The 18,878-nt window shown below is 43.7% G+C and overlaps 1 protein-coding gene across 1 annotated transcript in view; it reads right to left on the bottom strand.

Moving 5' to 3' along the window:
- Positions 1 to 334: 334 nt before the first annotated feature.
- chrng (cholinergic receptor, nicotinic, gamma) overlaps positions 335 to 18,878 on the bottom strand; it is an 18,689-nt gene continuing 145 nt past the window's right edge. The window contains exons 2-12 of the mRNA XM_079818961.1: positions 8,373 to 8,509; positions 8,246 to 8,290; positions 8,034 to 8,155; positions 7,389 to 7,544; positions 7,209 to 7,306; positions 5,421 to 5,621; positions 4,949 to 5,063; positions 2,808 to 2,922; positions 2,317 to 2,563; positions 1,015 to 1,148; positions 335 to 871 (exon numbers count right to left, since the gene is read on the bottom strand). Coding sequence (XP_079675087.1) covers positions 695 to 871; positions 1,015 to 1,148; positions 2,317 to 2,563; positions 2,808 to 2,922; positions 4,949 to 5,063; positions 5,421 to 5,621; positions 7,209 to 7,306; positions 7,389 to 7,544; positions 8,034 to 8,155; positions 8,246 to 8,290; positions 8,373 to 8,509 — 1,547 coding nt within the window. The 3' untranslated portion in view covers positions 335 to 694. The remainder of the gene's footprint in view (positions 872 to 1,014; positions 1,149 to 2,316; positions 2,564 to 2,807; positions 2,923 to 4,948; positions 5,064 to 5,420; positions 5,622 to 7,208; positions 7,307 to 7,388; positions 7,545 to 8,033; positions 8,156 to 8,245; positions 8,291 to 8,372; positions 8,510 to 18,878) is intronic.

Below are 18,878 nucleotides of genomic sequence, written 5' to 3'. Positions count from 1 at the left end.
ATGGACACATCAACAGCAAGAGAAGATAAGAGAGATGAATTCTTACCATTTCAGGTCCTGAGTTTTCAGGGGCTGTTGGGCAGGTGCAGTAGTGATAGAATGAGGCTTTCCTTTACTGAGGAACAGCTTCCAGATAAGCTTCAAATACTGTGTGTTAGCAGTTGTGATGCAACTCTTTCACCAAACACCCCCCTCTCTGCCCTGCTCTCTCCTTCCCGGATCTAGTCTTTGTCAGACAGAAAAGTACCAGTCTGCCATGTAATTAAGATCCTCCTCAAGTTAGTGGGGGGTAGTGGAGTGATATTACCTATTAACTGCACGAATTCACATGATTCTCTAAAGAGAAAGTTTGTTTTTTATTTTCAGAAAAGCATCAACTGTTGAATCACTAGACAGCATTAAAGCTAATTGACAAACAACGACAAGCAAATAATATGACATTCATAATTATGAACAACTGATCAAAGCCATTTTATGTCTCAGATGGCTTCAGATCCAATCAGCTCTCTTCTCTGGAGACCTTGAATCACTTTCAGTAGGTCTACCGCACAACTAAATAAGAGTACTGAGAGTTCCTTTGCCACCGTACAGCAGAACTGTTGGCTTTTTATCTTCAACAAAGTCCTCCAGTCTTCTGCTGCAGTTTTTCTGAGTCTATCATTTCGATTCGAACTTGTGTTCAGCCTGTGATGTCTCAAGGTGAGATTTCGGGCAGGTATTTTTTGGGGTCTCCTGGGAAGGGCTGAGATGGTGCCTGGTTAAAATGTCCCATCAGGAAGATTCCGATGGTGCCCAGTATAAACAGCAGCGCCATGACGATGAAGCACATCCTGTCAATAACCCTGGCAACTAGAAACCATTCTTCATTTTCCTGCAGAGCGAAAAAAAAAAAAACTTTTTTTTTTTGGGATTGGAAAGTTAAACCCTAACACAAACATTTACTGCGAATGTGTTTATTTTGTAAATGAAAGGCTTTCATCCTCATGTTTGGAGAATTCTGGAACAGTGACTCACACTTTGAAAGTCATTTTGATGCTTGACACTTTCCGCAATGTGTTTACAGGAAGACACACACTGCTGCAATTCTGGTGAAGCCGAAGCCAGACTGGATTCCAGATCCTGTGCTGCATTTCCTTCTAGACCTTTTTCTGAGGACAAACCACAAAACAGAAAATTTATACCAGCTACCTTTTGGGGTCAAAAAACATAGCAGAAAATATGATTTAGTTGTATGTGTATTTAGCTGTGTGTGTGTGTGTGTGTGTGTGTGCGTGCGTGCGTGCGTGCGTGTGTGTGTGTGTGTGTGTGTGTGTGTGTGTTTTTTCCTTTTTTATAATATATATATATTTTAAATCTTTTAAATCATTATTTAGTATGTATATTATTTATATACTATTAAGAGTTGTTTTAGTTTGTATTTTAGTTTTATTATACTTTATTATTATTTTTTTTTAATTATTTTTAGTTTTCATGTAAATTTTTATTTAATGTTTAGTATATTCATTAGCTGCTTGTTTAAAAATGCTATTTAGATTTAATTATTTTGTATTCATTTTTATTTTGTTTTATTTTTTATTTATTTCCAGTATTTATTTGATTTATTCAAGTGTATTTGTATAGCGCTTTTCACAATACACATTGTTTCAAAGCAGCTTTACAGAAAGTGCATTTGCCAAGGCAACATTTCTAAGTTTTGTTTAGTTTAAGTTTTTCAACTTTAATTTTAATAATTATAATTATAATATAAATATAATAATTAATACATGTAATCATTTTATTTTATTTCAGCTTTGTTTCAGTTAACAGACATGTTTTAATAGTTTTAGTTTGTTAATGATAATAATAACCCTGTTGAATGCAGTAATTATTTAAAATATATTAATATTAAATTGAACTGTTTTTGAAAAAAAGTATTTTATGCTCATTAAGGCCGCATTTATTTGATCAAAAAGAAAATAGTTAAATATTAGTAATTTAAAATAACGGCTTTCTATTTTAATATATTTAAAAATGGAATTTATTCCAGTGATAGAAAAAGCTGAATTTTTACAGTCTTTAGTGTCTATGCTGATTTGCTGCTCAAATAACATTTCTTATTATTATCAATGTTGAAATGATCAGTTGTGCTGCTTAATATTTTTGTGGAAACCATGATATATTCAAGATTCTATGATGAAATGTCAAAAGAACAGCATTTATTTGAAATAGAAATCTTTTGTAACCTTATAAATGTCTTTACTGTCGCTTTAAATCATTATAATGCATCATTACAGAATAAAAAAATGATGTATAGATTGTGCATAACTGTTGACTCACGTATTTTCTCCAAAGTGTTCTTGAGCAGCCCCTTCCTCTCCTTCAGTTGACTGAACATCAGCTCAGAGCGAGCCGTTCTGAACATGTCTTCATCAGCCTTCGCTATTAATCCCAAAGAGCTGCGTCTCCTGCGGCGAAGCGGGGTGCCGTTTCCAAGGGCAAAAATTTTAAAATCTCCCTCCTCCTTCTCAGGCGTCCAGCGGCGCATCGTCATCCTCAGCAGACGAGGAAGGATGTTCAGAAAGACCTGAGTCGCCCCAAAATGGAGGGGACCAAGATTATAGACCTTAGCACTACATATATGCATTTGGCAAATGCTTTTAGCACAAAGTTACCACCATTGCATGCATTCAATATACACAGCACATTTCCTGAGAATCAAATCCAAGACCTTCACATTGCTAGAATCATGTATAATATTAACTCGTTCTTTTCTTATGGATTGGACAAAAAGAACAAAGTGGTTAGACAGTTCTGTTGAGATGTTGTACCTTTCTGATGGTGTTGCTCATGGGGTGGGTGTTTGGAGTTCGCAGAGAGAAGTTCAACACCACCACACAGTTCATCACAGTTATTGTGGTCATGGACATCACAAACATCAGATACCTGCCAGAAACCACAAATCTCTTAAAGGTCCCATGGCATGAAAATTTCACTTTATGAGGTTTTTTAACATTAATATGAGTTCCCCTAGCCTGTCTATTGTCCCCCAGTGGCTAGAAATGACGAAAGGTGTAATCCGAGTTCTGGCTGTCTTTCTCTGCCTTTGAGAAAATGAAAGCTCAGATGGGCCGATCTGGAATCTTCCCTATATGTCGTCATACGGGGAAAGGTTACCTCCCCTTCCTCTGCTTTGCCCGCCCAGAGAATTTGGAGAAAATGGATTCAGTTTATTTTTTTACATTTAATTCAGTCGCAATGTCAGCACAGGCTTTACAAACAGACTTATACGATATGGATTCGACAGCACTGCCACAGACAGTAAGTAACAGTTCTTCAAAAATTCATTAATGCCTGATCTGTGATCTCTCTTATAAACACTCTCTTTATAATGGCTGAAGCTGTCAATCACACGTCGCGAATGTATCTGCACACTTGCCCAAACTGCCGTTATAATGAATGACGTTATAATGAATGACGCTGTTATGCTCCACAACGAATCTCTTACTCTGTATTCATATCGATATTGTGTTTGCTATTAGTTGTGGTGAAAGCATTTTGTGAGAAAAATGGTGTTGCAATGACGAGATCACTGCATTCACGCGATCAACAAGACTGTCTGTCTACTCAATGCTCATCACTGCAGCCTTTCATGTGATGGGAAAAGATAAAAATGCTATAATCAACACTTCCGCGATGCGTATATCTCGACAGCTGTAGTAACAAAAACGTAGTAAAAGTATTCGAGAGGGGTTCCACATGTAATACGCATTTCAAATGCAAAGATGTCAGCCAATCACAACAGTGGGCGTTTACGCTGAAGTCTCACAGCAGACACGCCCCTTCAAACAGAGCATTCAAGCCAGAGGGCTAAAATCAGGATAGAAAAATGCACCATTTCACTACCTGAATTAGCTATTATGCTAACATTAGACCACAAAGACACAGATAGTCTACATAGCACATCCACAGATCTCACACAATCTGTTCACTAACCATTATGTGTTTATTGCTCATAAAAAATGGCAAGCACTTTCCGATTGGCTGATTGGTTTAAAATATGTGTAAACTATCAACAGACACTACAGTCTCTGTGTTTTATGTCCAGTGTACACTACCATTCAAAATGTTGGGGTCGGTAAGATTTTTCATATAAAAATAAAAAAAAGTCTCTTATGCTCACCAAGGGTCAGATTTACTAACAGCTTGCACCAGTGCAAACCCTCTTTTGGCACTAAAAACTACTGTCAGGATTTACTAAAGACACGCAGTGAAAAATTTGCGCCAAAAAGGCATGGACAGTTATTTTTGCGGCTGACCTTATTGCATATGCATTTGAAGGAGTTTCTCTTTCAGACACAACATTCATGGGAGGACAGTATTTTAATGAATCATGTCAGGTGATTTACTAAGGTTTGAGCTATGCAATTTACTGGTATTTGCGCCATTATTTAACGCCCAAAAAAGCATGTCTTTGCTAATGGTAGATTGTGTTGATCATTATGGAAATAAGTTTCTCAAGCGACCATAATAACTGACTCTTAATATTTATTTTAAAATGTAATGTATGCCTTTTAGTAGCAAAGATAATCACTCCAGTGTCACATGATACTTCAGAAATCAATCTAAAATGTTGATTTGACGTTCAAAAAACATTTCTTATTATTTTCGATGTTGAAAACAGTTGTGCTGCTTAATATACTATTTTTTCAGGATTCTTTGAAGAATGGAAATTTTAAAAGAACAGCATTTATTTCAAAGAGAAATCTTTGGTAAGGTAAGGTAAATGTCACTTTTGATCAATTTAATATGCCCTGGATGTATTATTTTCATGTATTAATGTATTAATTTCTCTTTTTTTTTAAATCGTACTGACCTCAAACTTTCGAACGATAGTGTTTTATCTTCTTGAATAAAAGTTTATCTGAAACTGCTGAAAGGTGTGATGAGTGAATAAAAAGCCCAGACTCACTTTCCAATGAGAGGAACAGCCTTGGAGGTTTCTGGCACTTTCTTGGCGATTAGGAACAGGAAGACCGTCTGACCGAGTAGGATTGCAATGGTCATAGTGCATTTCTGTCCTCCAGCTAATAAAATCAAACAATTCAATCATCAATAAACACACTGATCATAACCCAGTCAGTCAACTGCCACTATCAACAGTCATACAGAAAGAGGGATCTATTTCATAACTGAATGACAATGTCTCCTGATTTGTTAGATTAAATAGATCTCACTTCAGTTTGATTATCATAATGTAAATTAATTAATGCTTATCATCAAATGGAAAAGTTTCTCCTGTTGTCCCTCCTGGTCAATGGCCCCGTTTGACATTACCAGACCCATGATTAGTTTGTTTTCCCCCCAGAGAATCCTCTTTATTCCTAAGAACTGTTTGATATCGACCACTGTAACATCTGCTAGCATTCGCTATGGAGTCGGACCTTTGGCCGGGAGGAAGTAGACAAGTAGCCCAAGGGACGAGAAGAGGACACAGGGCACGATGATATTGATGATGTAAAACAGCGGTTTCCTCTGGATGATGAGGAAGAAGATGATCTCCTGGTGCTCCAACTCATCTGGGCTGTATCGCTTATTCACAATGTTCTTAGCAGGGCGGTGCTTAATAATCCATTCCCCATTCTCTGGCCAATCAGGACACAGGACAAAATACATGTTAATGAGCGAAATGATCAGTATTAGTGTAGTTTGCTGAGGCAAGCACTACTATAACTAATCCTCATATAAGCAACTCTGAATCAACATTCAAACCAAATTTTCCAAATAATGTATTGTGATATTTATGATCACGACATGTAATAATTGCTTTGATGAGTTCATTGTTTCTGTCTAAGTGAATACAATGATGTTAGCTAACTGCATGATTTGTATTCTCTTAGAACTTTGATAGCAGATTACTCTTAGAAACATGCATTGTCTGAAAAGTTGCTTTTAAACAATGTCTTTGTGAAAACGCTATACAAATACATGTGAATTGAACTTAGGGTTAGATATCTTAACAACCCTCTGGTGCTGGTCAGTCATTTTTGACAGAAACATTTAAAAAAAATTTACTTCATCGAAATGTTACGAAATTTGAAAATGTTTTGGCACTTGCTGTGTGAACACAAAAAAAACATGGACATGAATCAAAAAGGTTAATGGTCCTGAAAAAAATAGTCACACTTGTATTATTCTTAGTCAAAAATGACCGCATTGGAAATAAATGGGAGATGAATTTCATCTATTGGAAACATTTGGTACTGCACACAAACAAATTCTTACTGAAAGCAAATTTTTTGAGATATCAACCTCAAATTTGGAACATTAGAGTAAAGTAGTTTTAGAGTAAAACGTGTTTTGGAAAATATAAAAGTTGAAAATTGTATGTTTGTGCATTTTTACCAAAGTATATAAGGTTTCATTTGTTAACATTAGTTAATGTATTAACTAACATGAACTAACAATTAGTAATACATTTTTTACTGTATTTGTTAGTTAGTTAATAACAAATACAGCTGTTCATAGTTAGTTCATGTTAGTTCACAGTGCATTAACTAATGTTACCAAATACAACTTTTGATTTTAATAATGTATTAGTAAATGTTGAAATTAACATTAACAAAGATTAATGCTGTAGAAGCATTCAGTTCATGTTAACAAATGTTAACTAATGAAACCTTATTGTAAAGTGTATATACAAATATATACAAAGACGGTTCACTCCTATTACCCTATGAATGGGAGAAAATGCAAGACGCAATATGGCAGAATACATTATGCCTTCTAAATAAAAGAGCCAATCGTTGATAGATAAAGTCATTGCATCACTGCAGCTGCCGTTAGAAGCTCCGGATCCCATAGAAACCTGAGACTCTTAGGACTGCACATGCACATTGGCTGGTCTAGCCTGAAAAATAAGCTTTTTTAACGCTATTTGAGCATAAGAAACAACCATATGGGACAGTTCATGGAAGATTTTTGCTGCTGCTTTGAAATATGTAATTTAACTGTGAATTCAGCAATCAGTTTTTTTTATTATTTCAGGATTCAAATAGATAATAGCTGCCCGGAGGCATTGCAAATATGGCCGGAGAGTGAACAGACTTTCTTTGAAATGACTGACTTTAACTCACAGCAGTTAAACTCGGTTTAACAAGTCAAATAACACCCACCAACTGGATTTTTCAGAAAGAGACAAAAAAAAGAATGCCCTACAGGAGGTTTAGTACCAGTGAAAGCTTCTGGATCGATCTCAATCCATTCCATAGTGACGTTGTCCTCGTCTGACAGCATCAGTTTAATTTCATTGGAATTGTACGTCTGAGACCTGCCAAAGCAATCAGAGTGAAACCCAGCATAAAGCTACTCATCCAATTTTCATCACTGTCGGAGAGACGGATCAGCCGTACCTGAACACCATGCTGCAGTTCTGCCAGTCGAAGGGGAAGTAGTTGACTTTGATGGCACAGGAGCTTCGGTAGATGGCAGGGGGCAACCAGACCACGCCACCATCAGGATTTATCAGAGCGTTAACGTAGAGAGCCACCTCAAAATGCCCATCCACACTTTACACATAGTACACACACACACACACACACACACACACACACACACAAATGTATGTGTCATATTTGATAGACTAAAATACACAGGTTTGTGAACTAAAGATACAGTAAGAATATGATCATGAAGAGGATTTTTACTTTTATTAGGGTAAACGTGATTTCACCAAGTACAGCATGTTCCTGGATCAATGTCTTTATTGATCCTGGAACAACATTTCAATCATCCAATCCAATTTGAGGGACAAGTTTACAGTTTATGTCAAGTTTAGGCTTACATTAGGTGTAAGGGTTAGATCCAGGGTTAGGTACTTTTACATCAGTGTTATTCACCATAATTTTCTTCTGATTTTAGTGGGTCAGGTTTAGGGGTAGGGATAGGGATAGGACTACATTTTCAGACATAAATGTTGTTCCAGGATCAACAAAATATGTACTTACTTCTGCCTGTTGGACACAATAAAAGCAATCTTCAATAATTCAATAACTCACTTGTTCTCCAGGCCAACATCAGGCAGCCAGATGGCTTTAGAGGGAAGACGCATACGGGTGATGTTCTCATAGACCTCAAACCCTGTCCTGTTGGCCCAGCGGAGTCGATAATCACACCATTTCTAGACAGGGAGAGAAAGAAAGATATTTTGCTCTGACACCACTGTTAACTACTGTATACTGGACATATACACAGATGCGCTTTGTCTTACCATCTCAATCCAAACGCAAGTGGTGAGGGTCTCCTCTTTCTCATTCTGATCATGAAAAAAGATGATAACCCATAGAGTCACATATTACACATATATTTACCTTGTGTAAACACATACAGAGCTTTACCAGAGAAATGAGGTTGGTGAGGGTCATCTTGATCCTCACATCGATGATGTCACCGTGGTGCTCCATAGGACCTATGTTCTTGTTGTAGCCCACCATTAGATCTCTATGCAGAGATCCCTCCAGATTACAGACCACATCTAAAACAGACAACAGCATCACACTGTCAGTCTCCATCTTTTATTTTTTGTGAAAGAAAAAAAATCTTGTTCAATTAATGTGAATAAATTAAGGAAAACTTTTCCACATAATTTGTTGAGGTAATTTGCACAAATTTTTTTTTTGCTGAATAAATGTAGGTTCCTGTGTCAGAAACTAACATATTAAAGGGTTACTTCAGCGATTTAGCATTAAGCTTTGTATCAGTAGAAACCCGGTAGTATATTCAAATTATGCTACTTTCCCCCCTCATATCCCCCGAGACGAGAGAATTATGCATTTCATTTCTGGAAAAAATCCTCAGATGAGGCAAATATCGTCATTTTGGCCAGGGGCTAAAAACTACAGCCAGTAGAGAGAGCTGTTCCGCATGATTTCAACCCGCTCACAGGGGAGAGATCTCACTCACAGAATGTAAATGCGCTCGACTCGACCTCGGATGCGGAGCAAAGTGAGTGTTTCAACTTTTCAATGAATTCCAATGAAAGTTTAGCTTCCATATGCGGTCTGAAAACGCGCCAGACAGGACACGCGCTGAGAATGACTGAGAACGCTGAGAGCTCAGCTCAGCTCTTCTTGTGATGAATGAAATCTGACTCCTGCTGCGTCTGTGCCGTGACTTTCGGGCCACTCACTTTATTGAAAAGACACGTTCAGTTTTTAATTGTAGTGTTTATTCTCTAACTGAACAAAATGATTGTATGTATTACTATGAAGATCAAAATGACGGTGGGGCGGTGTAGGGAGTGGCCTCGTAGGGCAGCGAAGCAAGTGCATTCTGGGAGTTGTTGTCTTTCATCCACATGAGACAAAAATACATTTTCTGTCTTTTCTCAGTCTAGAAGGCACCAAATTCAAAAATAATTTCCAGTGTTGGGGGTAACGCATTACAAGTAACGTCTCGGTTACGGATGTAACCCTCGTTCCCTGAGGAGGGAACGGAGACGTAACGTTAGTGACTAACGAATGGGGGTTTCGCTTAGAAGCCTATCAACTTCGAGTTTTGAGAAAACGCCCAATGGCGTGCCAATGCCATGGGGCATGCGGAATTTGCATACGTAGCTCCGCCTCACTGCGTGAGTATATAAGGAAGTACGAGGCAATATCGCATTATGTTACCTGCTTGAGGAGCCAAGACTGAACTCCTGCGTTCCAGGCAACACAGCTCGATGTGGCAAGGGGACGTTACGTCTCCGTTCCCTCCTCAGGGAACGAGGGTTACATCCGTAACCGAGACGTTCCCTTTCGTTCAGTCACTACAACATAACGTTAGTGACTAACGAATGGGGGTCCCAATATAATCCCGCCACTCAGCTGTCTTCCAGTGCCCTGCGTAAGTGTGAGTACCCTGTCGTAAGACTAGTACGGACGAAGGACTCCCACTTAACACAGGAATACCAAGGTACACTGGGAAGCATATCCCAGTGAGGGAATGCCAAAGATGCCTACCCGTGGGGAGGACTTAAGAGACACATATGACCCGAGAGGGTTGCATATGGAAGATCTCTAGGGTACCAGCCGAAGGTGGATTTTTAACCCTAGGGGTGGCGGGGACACGCCAAGGGAAGAAACCCGCTCACTGCGGAGACTTACGGTGAAATACACATGTGGGGGTCGCCGGAGGGAACCATGCACATGGGGCACCTGGCCGGACATGAGGGTCTGGGCTCGAAAGGGCAGACTGAACTGATGTCGGCGTCGACAGTGCTGGAGGAGCTCAGGGCTCTCGGGGAGCTCACCTGAGGAAAATATCGCACGTATCCAGTCCGTGGAGTGGAGTGGCGAGCAAGCGAAGACACCTGAGCCTGGCCCATCACCGGCCCCTCGGGGGGGCGAGTACATAGTCGGACACTGGCTCCACTCGGAGATTGTAGAATCTGGCGAATGTGTTGGGTGTCGCCCAGCCTGCAGCTCTGCAGATGTCTGCTAGCGAGGCGCCATGCGCTAGAGCCCAAGAGGAAGCCACACTCCGGGTGGAGTGTGCCCTCACACCAAGGGGACATGGTTGGCCTTGCTGCTGGTAAGCCAAAGCAATGGTGTCCACTATCCAGTGAGACAGCCTTTGCTTTGAGAGAGCACTTCCCTTCCGCTCTCCACCATAACAGACAAAGAGCTGGTCTGAGGTCCTGAAACACTGCGTCATGTCTACGTAGGCGCGGAGAGCGCGTACTGGACAGAGCAATGCCAAGGCTGGGTCTGCCTCCTCCAAAGGCAGCGCTTGCAGGTTCACCACCTGGTCCTTGAACGGAGTGGTGGGAACCTTGGGCACATATCCAGGCCGGGGTCTCAGGATCACGTGAGAGTTAGCCGGCCCGAACTCCAGGCACGCTTCGTCAACCGAAAATGCCTGCAGGTCCCCGACCCTCTTGACTGAGGCCAATGCGGTCAGCAGAGCCGTCTTCATAGACAGAAACTTAATATCAACCGACCGCAAAGGCTCAAAGGGAGGTCTCAGCAGAGCAGTTAGCACTACTGCGAGGTCCCAAGAGGGTACGAGAGGAGAGCGAGGAGGATTCAGTCTCCTAGCTCCCCTCAGGAACCTGATGACCAGGTCGTGCTGACTTACCTTTTTGTTCTCCAAGAGATCGTGGTGGGCAGATATTGCGGCCACATATACCTTGAGGGTGGAGGGAGACAGCCTTCGCTCCAGCCCCTCTTGGAGAAACTCAAGCACGGACCCGATCGGACATTTCCAGGGGTCTTCTTGGCGGGAAGAGCACCAGGTGACGAAGAGGTTCCACTTCAACGCATAGGCATGCCGAGTGGACTCTGCCCTAGCGGAAGTGATGGTGGCGACCACCGTAGGTGGTAGGCCACTCAAACCTGCCGGGTCCCGTCTAGGAGCCACACGTGGAGGTTCCAAAGGTCGGGACGCGGGTGCCAATGGGTGCCCCGTCTCTGAGTAAGGAGGTCCGGTCTCAGAGGAATAGGCCAGGGAGGGGCTGTCGCAAGGAGAATGAGTTCGGGGAACCAGGTCCGGCCGTGCCAGTACGGGGCGACCAAAAGGACCTGCTCCTTGTCCTCCCTGATCTTGCACAGAAGCTGTGCGAGTAGGCTCACTGGGGGAAACGCATATTTGCGTAGGCCCCGCGGCCAGCTGTGCGCCAGTGCATCCGTGCCGAGCGTGCCCTCGGTCAGGGAATAATACAGGCTGCAGTGGGAAGAGTCGTGGGAGGCAAACAGGTCTACCTGTGCGTCGCCGAACTGTTCCCAAATCAGCTGAACCGTCCGGGGATGGAGTCTCCATTCTCCCGGGAGAGGCTGAAACCGCGAGAGCTCGTCGGCTGCGTGGTTCAGGACTCCCGGAATATGGACAGCACGAAGGGACCTCAGGCGCTTCTGACTCCATAAGACGAGATGGCGGGCGAGTTGAGACATGCGGCGGGAGCGTAGACCGCCCTGGTGGTTGATGTACGCTACTACGGCCGTGTTGTCTGTCCGGACAAGCACATGTTGACCCTTCAGCAACGCTCGGAAGCGGTGCAGGGCGAACCGTACTGCCAGCAACTCGAGGCAATTGACATGCAGGAGGCGCTGGGGTCCTGTCCAGGAGCCCGCGGCTGCTTGTCCATTGCACATGGCACCCCAACCCGTGGCAGAGGCATCCGTCGATACGACAACATGCCTGGAAACTCGTTCTAAGGGCACACCGGCCCGTAGAAAGCTGAGGTTCGACCACGGGGTGAGTGTCTGTAAGCAGGCCCGAGTCACTTGGACCCGGAGCGTGCCAGACTGCCATGCCCATCTCGGGACTCGATCGCGAAGCCAGTGCTGAAGCGGTCTCATATGAAGCAATCCGAGCGGCGTTACCGCGGCTGCAGATGCCATATGCCCCAGGAGCCTCTGAAAAAGTTTCAGTGGAACCGCATTCTTGCTCTCGATTTGTCGGAGGCAAGTCAGCAGAGACTGCGCGCGCTCGCTCGAAAGCTGCGCGTACATGGCGACCGAGTCGATCTCCATACCGAGAAAAGAGATCCTCTGCACTGGGCAGAGTTTGCTCTTCTCCCAGTTGACCCGAAGGCCCAGACGGGTTAAGTGGTGGAGAACCAGATCTCTGTGTCCGCAAACCTGCTCTCGAGAGTGGCCTAGTATGAGCCAGTCGTCGAGGTAGTTCAGGATGCGGACCCCGTGCTGCCAAAGGGGCGCAAGGGCTGCCTCGGCGATCTTCGGGAAGACGCGAGGGGACAGAGATAACCCGAATGGGAGAACTGCGTACTGGTATGCCCGCCCTCTCGAAAGCAAACCGTAGGAACGGTCTGTGTCGAGGAAGGATGGAGACATGGAAGTAGGCGTCCTTCAGGTCAATCGCTGCAAACCAATCGTACGGACGAACGCATTCGAAAAGGCGTTTCGCAGTCAACATCTCGAACGGAAGCCGGTGAAGGGATCGGCTCAAGATGCGAAGGTCCAGGATTGGCCGTAACCCACCGGTTTTCTTGGGTACAATCAAGTAGGGGCTGTAGAACCCCGACCTCATTTCGGCTGGAGGGACAGGCTCGATCGCACCCTTCGCCAGTAGAGTGGCAATCTCCGCACGCATGACGGGGGCATGGGCCCCGGTCATGGTATAGCGGACTCCCCTGTAACGGGGAGGAGCCTGCGCGAACTGAATCGCGTAGCCGAGCCTGATGGTCCGGGCAGCCCAGCGGGACAGCCCCGGAAGCTGAAGCCAGGCTTCCAGAGACTGCACCAACGGGGTCATCCGGACGACAGACGTACCCTGGGTGGGGCAGCGAGGCAGCGTTACCGGCGCGGACAGGGGAGGCTGTTGGGCGTCCCCGGGTCGGAGCACGGTTAACGGCTGCGCCCTGACAGAGGAGACCAGGGAAGGACTCGCGTTCCACTGGGGTCTGCTCTGCCAGGGGGCTGGCGACAGAGAGGGATGCGAGTGGCGAGACCCGAGGGTGGCGCGCACTGTCATCACCGGTCTCTGGGTGCTCAGAGACAGGAACATGAGTTCTTCCCAAGCGCTGCTAGCCCGGGGGCCAGCAGCGGAAGGATTTTCCCCCGGCCCTCCACCGGGGGAAGGAGAGGCCCTGCTACCATCCCCTGGGAAGAACTGGAACCCATCTCTGAGTTGTCCACCTCCATCCTGGCGTTTAACCAGTCTGGGGAGCGGACTGGGCGACATCCTCAACCACCTCCACGGCGCGGCCCAGGTGAAGGCTGCTGCTGGGGCCGGGCGGGAAGAGGGAGGGCGCCCTCGGCGGCGAGCGGACTGAGGCGACTGGGCCGGCGGCTGGTGCAGCAGCTGGCCGCCGGGGCAGTACGTGTTGCAGCCTCAGTCTGCTCTGGGGCGGCCGAGAACTGTTGGGCGCAGTTCTCAGCCGCGCCGCCGAAGAGGCCAGCCTGGGATATGGGTGAGTTGAGGAGGCGGGCCCGCTCAACGTCCTCCACATCACCAGGTAAGGCCTGGTGTTCTCCCGGACCACAGCTGTGGACATCGCCCGACCCAGGGAGCGTGTGGCCACCTTCACCGCCCGGGGGCGGGGTCAGTTGCGGCACGCAGCTCAATGAAGAGCCCTGGGTCGGCTCCACCCTTGTGCATGTGCAAAGGGGCGGCGGCCTGCCCGTAGCACTGCGGGACCACGCCACCGAAGTAGACGAGCCCACAGGCTTTGGGGGGGGTGCTTAGGACAGCCACACCACGCCACGTCAAAGCCCTCTGTGGACACCGTAGTGCGCAACAGAGAGTTCAACAGTGGGGGGGGAGGGGGCCCCAGTGTACCCTAGGCCGCGGCCCCATCAAGGGCAGAGAAGGCGGAGGAGGCCACCAAACGGTCGCGAGAAGCACGGGGACTTCCGGGACCGCGTGATCTCCTCATGCACCCCGGGAGCGAAAGGCATTGGGGGCGGGGCCCAACAGCTGTCGGGTGCCGCCCCCAAAAACCAATCGCGCAACCACGAGCACCCGCGACTGGGCGGAGTTCCACACCAGCGCGAGACTCGCGGCTGCCCGAGATAACATGGCTGTCAACTTTAGGTCAGATCAGGCAGTGCTGACACACCCGGAGGCGGAGCACAACCTAATCGTCATCCCCAAAGGACTCCAGCCCACCTTGGGATGCGGCGATCGACATCTCACTGCTATCCGGAGCGTGAACTGAACGAACGGGGCGTCAGAGACGGGCCGTAGATTCAATCCAAACACTCGCGGAAGCGATGTATAAGAGGGGGGTGTGGCCCGAGGAATGAACGTCGGGGTTCTTAATACCACAGCACCGCCCTCAGGTCACCCTGGCCACCAGCCAAAGTACCATCTCACTCGGGGACGGTAGATTGGGGTGTGGCAGAGGGGACTCTCTCTCCTCACGGAGATCATTGAGTCTCGACCGTGACATCGCGATGGTCACGCCCCCGTAATGGAAACGTGACACATCCGCAAACACTGCCCGTGCGCGCTGAAGCCCAAACACGCTCGAGCAGTGAATGCGTCCTCAGACAGCAGCGGAAAATCGATCGCACCCGGAAGTGCACGGGCGAGCCGTCTTGAAAAAGACGTGCCACGCGCAAGCTCTTTTTGTGAGAGGAAAACCTTGCAGTCGATGCCGAAGCGCCCAGGGAAACACACACCAGCTGTCAGGCGGACCACTGCACAGATCAGCAGGCAGGAAGTATGCGATCACTGGAACGCGCCGTCACACCAACACCGACTGGAAAGCTGCTCGTCTCGAAGAAGCTGACAGAGTCTCAGAAGGCTGTAGGAGTGAAGAGGTAGGTACTCTTGGCTCCGAAAGCAGAAACATAATGCGATATTGCCTCGTACTTCCTTATATACTCACGCAGTGAGGCGGAGCTACGTATGCAAATTCCGCATGCCCCATGGCATTGGCACGCCATTGGGCGTTTTCTCAAAACTCGAAGTTGATAGGCTTCTAAGCGAAACCCCCATTCGTTAGTCACTAACGTTACGTCGTAGTGACTGAACGAAAGGGAACTTGAGTGACGTAATAATATTACTTTTTCAAGTAACTAGTAAAGTAACGCATTACTTTTCAAATTTACAACAAAATATCGGAGTTACTTTTTCAAAAAAGTAACGCCAGTTACTTTTTCAAAAAAGGAACGCCAGTTACTTTTTCACATTTATTTGACTGACACCTCTCCTGTCCCCATGTTGAGAAAAGTGAAAGTAAGTGCAGAGATGTTGTGTGTAAGTGTGTTACTGTAGTTCTAGACTAAATGTGAGCATTTCTTTATCTCCCTTGCACAATAAAGATTCTGTACTCCTCAAAATGAATAAAATCAGTCAAATGCAAAATCAGAGTACTATGCAAACTTCAAATATATAAATGTTAAATAAAACAAATATTTTTATGCATTTAATCTACCTTTATTGACTAACGTCTTGCTGCTGACCTTCGATGATTCGGTTAAACCATGAGCAAATATTACTAGATTTTTTTGTTTTTATTGGTAAAACTTTTTTCTCCTGCATCCTATTCTTCCATTATCCAGAATGGCAGCACATTTTTACCTCAGCCTGAGGCCTATTATTTCAATTTTGGTGTGAAGAGGTCTTTACATTTGCACAAAAAAGGACTTTTTTTGCTATTAAAAAACAAAACAAAAAAACAAGCCCAGCCCAGGTGAGAAAAAGTAACGCAAAAGTAACTTAACGCATTACTTTTCTTAAAAAGTAACTAAGTAACTCAATTAGTTACTTTTTAAGGGAGTAACGCAATATTGTAATGCATTACTTTTCAAAGTAACTTTCCCCAACACTGATAATTTCACATTTCTACTACATAAACGACCCAGTTTAAATACACATTCATCTTCCCAGTGCTGAAGTACCCCTTTAACAACTACAACAACTTGAGTATTTCATTGCTGTAAAGTACAGCAACATGGTCTGATGTTAATATTTTCTGTATAGTTAAACATGACTTTCAATGTAAAAATAATTGCATAAAGCATGCCTTTTGAACTTTACAGTACTAAAGATACAACTATTATTTACACTTAAGGCACTTAATAATGCCTGAATGCCTTTGCATTATGTAACAAAATATCAAAACGTGGCATATAAAGGATAACACAAGCACAATTTGTCATTCGTAATCGTAATTTATCAAAAACAAATATATCATTCGCGGATATATGAAAAATAAAAATATGAAAAACTGTACCTACAACATACATCTACTAAAAATGTTGAGACCACTTTAAAAAGTAAAAAATGTATTCGATCAGTTCTTGATGCAACTTCCATTGAAACTTTATTATGTAATGCAATGACATTCATAGGTATATGTATTAAGTGTGACTTCTGTCCAAATAACATTAATGGGTCATTAAAGGGATAGTTCACCCACAAATTAATATTTTGTCATTACTTACTCACTCTTAAGTTGTTCCAAACCTGTATGAGTTTCTTTCTTCTGTTGAACACACAAGGATATTTTAAAGAATGTTGGTAACCAGACAGTGGATGGGCCCCATTGACTTTCATTGTAGGAAAAACAACAACAATGGAAGTCAATGGGTGCCGTCAACTGTATGGTTACCAACATTCTTTAAAAAAAAAAAATGTTTTCTTCTGTTCAACAGAAGAAAAAAAAACTCATAGAGCTAGGGTGAGTAAATGATGACAACATTTTTATTTTTGGGTGAACTATCCCTTTAAATGGCTTACTGTATTTATAGTTTTTCTCAGTCGCTTTGGTACATTTCTCGAATCATCCTCGACATTTGAAAAACAGTAACTTAAGTGCATTTCTCAAAACAATTCGTACAAATAGCAAAACACCATGGATTACTTGCAGAAGCCAGTCTCGCTCAAAATCCTTAGTTCATCTCTCAAAAGTAAATATCTGTGTCAATGAACATGTCAGTGCCATCAGAATGATAAGTCCTTGTGTCATTGTGTACGGGATAAGACCGTCAAATTGCTTAGTCATGTTGTCAATATAACAGTGTACTGTGTGGAGGGATGTTCTGATGTAAACTATGGCTAAAGTTTTGATGACAATTATTGTAAATTGTAGGTTACACCTTAGTGTATGTCGGAGTTTGATTGCAAGAGACTGGACAAGATTCACATGTGCGCTTTTACTGTTTGTACTGTAATTTGTTGACAGACCATGTCATTGCGATACAGAAACGGAAAAGACAGCACTGCATAGCACAAAGAAAGAAAAAAAAATTTGAGCATAGGACAATCTCCTTAGGGAAAACTGTACATGCAGTGCTGTAGGAATTACAATGCAGTCTTCCTACACCTGACATTCCTGTCTGTTGGGCCACAAATTCTCATCCACATTACAAAAAAATATCTTCAGAAAAAAAGTTGTTCCCACTTTATATTAGGTGGCCTTAACTACATGTCCTTACATCATACAATAAGTACGATGTACTTATTGTGTTCATATCGTATCGCAAAACACTTTTGCTGATATTGATGTGTATACGGGTAAAGTTAGGGACAGGTGTGGTGGGTAAGTTTAGGGTAGGGTTAGGTGTAAGGGAAGTGTCAACAGTGTAATTATAAATGTAACTACAGAAATTAATTACAGATGTAATTACATTCAGGTATTTTTTAAAATGTAAGTATGTACACAATAAGTGCATTGTATCAAATTATTAATTTAAATGCCACCTAACCAAAAAGTCTAATGGAAATGTATAGAAATATGCTTGATTTTATGACAACTTATGTTCAACCATTTTTCATGTAAAGACTTATGCTGTGAACTAATGCCTAAATGTTGTGGGGGGTGAGACTATTCAACAGAGACCCATTATAATACATTTTGATCAACGTGACATAAGCAATTGATAATGTAAGAATAATCAATCCATGCAAATGGATGTACCAAAGCATTTGCAACTTGTTCAAAGAAATGAGAAACTGCATTTTTGATGTGCACAAGTGACACGATGATGTCAAGATTGAACAGGTAGTTTTGAGAATTTCAATTCTGATCTGAGAAATGTACCAAAGCGCCTGAGAAAACGAATCCAATAGGGTTCTTTTTTTCTTATTGAACTTGAGTCTTGGTTGGTCTGTGTATGCACACATTACACCTTCACAATTAAAACAATCTCTTTATTACTAAAGTAGATACATGTTTATAAACATGGCAAGCTTTATGTAATGCTGTAAATCGACAAGGATTTAACACCCAATTTAACACTGGCAAGCTGACACTCAGTAACTTTAACACTTAATGCACTTGTACTGTAGCAGAATATGATCATGTAGAGACCAGTGGTACCATTAAGGACTTACTCTGCCAGAATGTAATTACTTTTTTTGTGACAATCTGCATGTGCTGAACTGGATTAGTTCACTCAATGGATGGATTTTTAAATAAAGCTTTAGAACAAACCCATTGACTCAGAAAA

This window comes from Gobio gobio (genome assembly GCF_949357685.1).
Source record: "Gobio gobio genome assembly, chromosome: 6".
Taxonomy (NCBI): domain Eukaryota; kingdom Metazoa; phylum Chordata; class Actinopteri; order Cypriniformes; family Gobionidae; genus Gobio; species Gobio gobio.
Note: the sequence above shows the minus strand (reverse complement) of the source record. Positions and strands in the feature narration are given on the sequence as shown.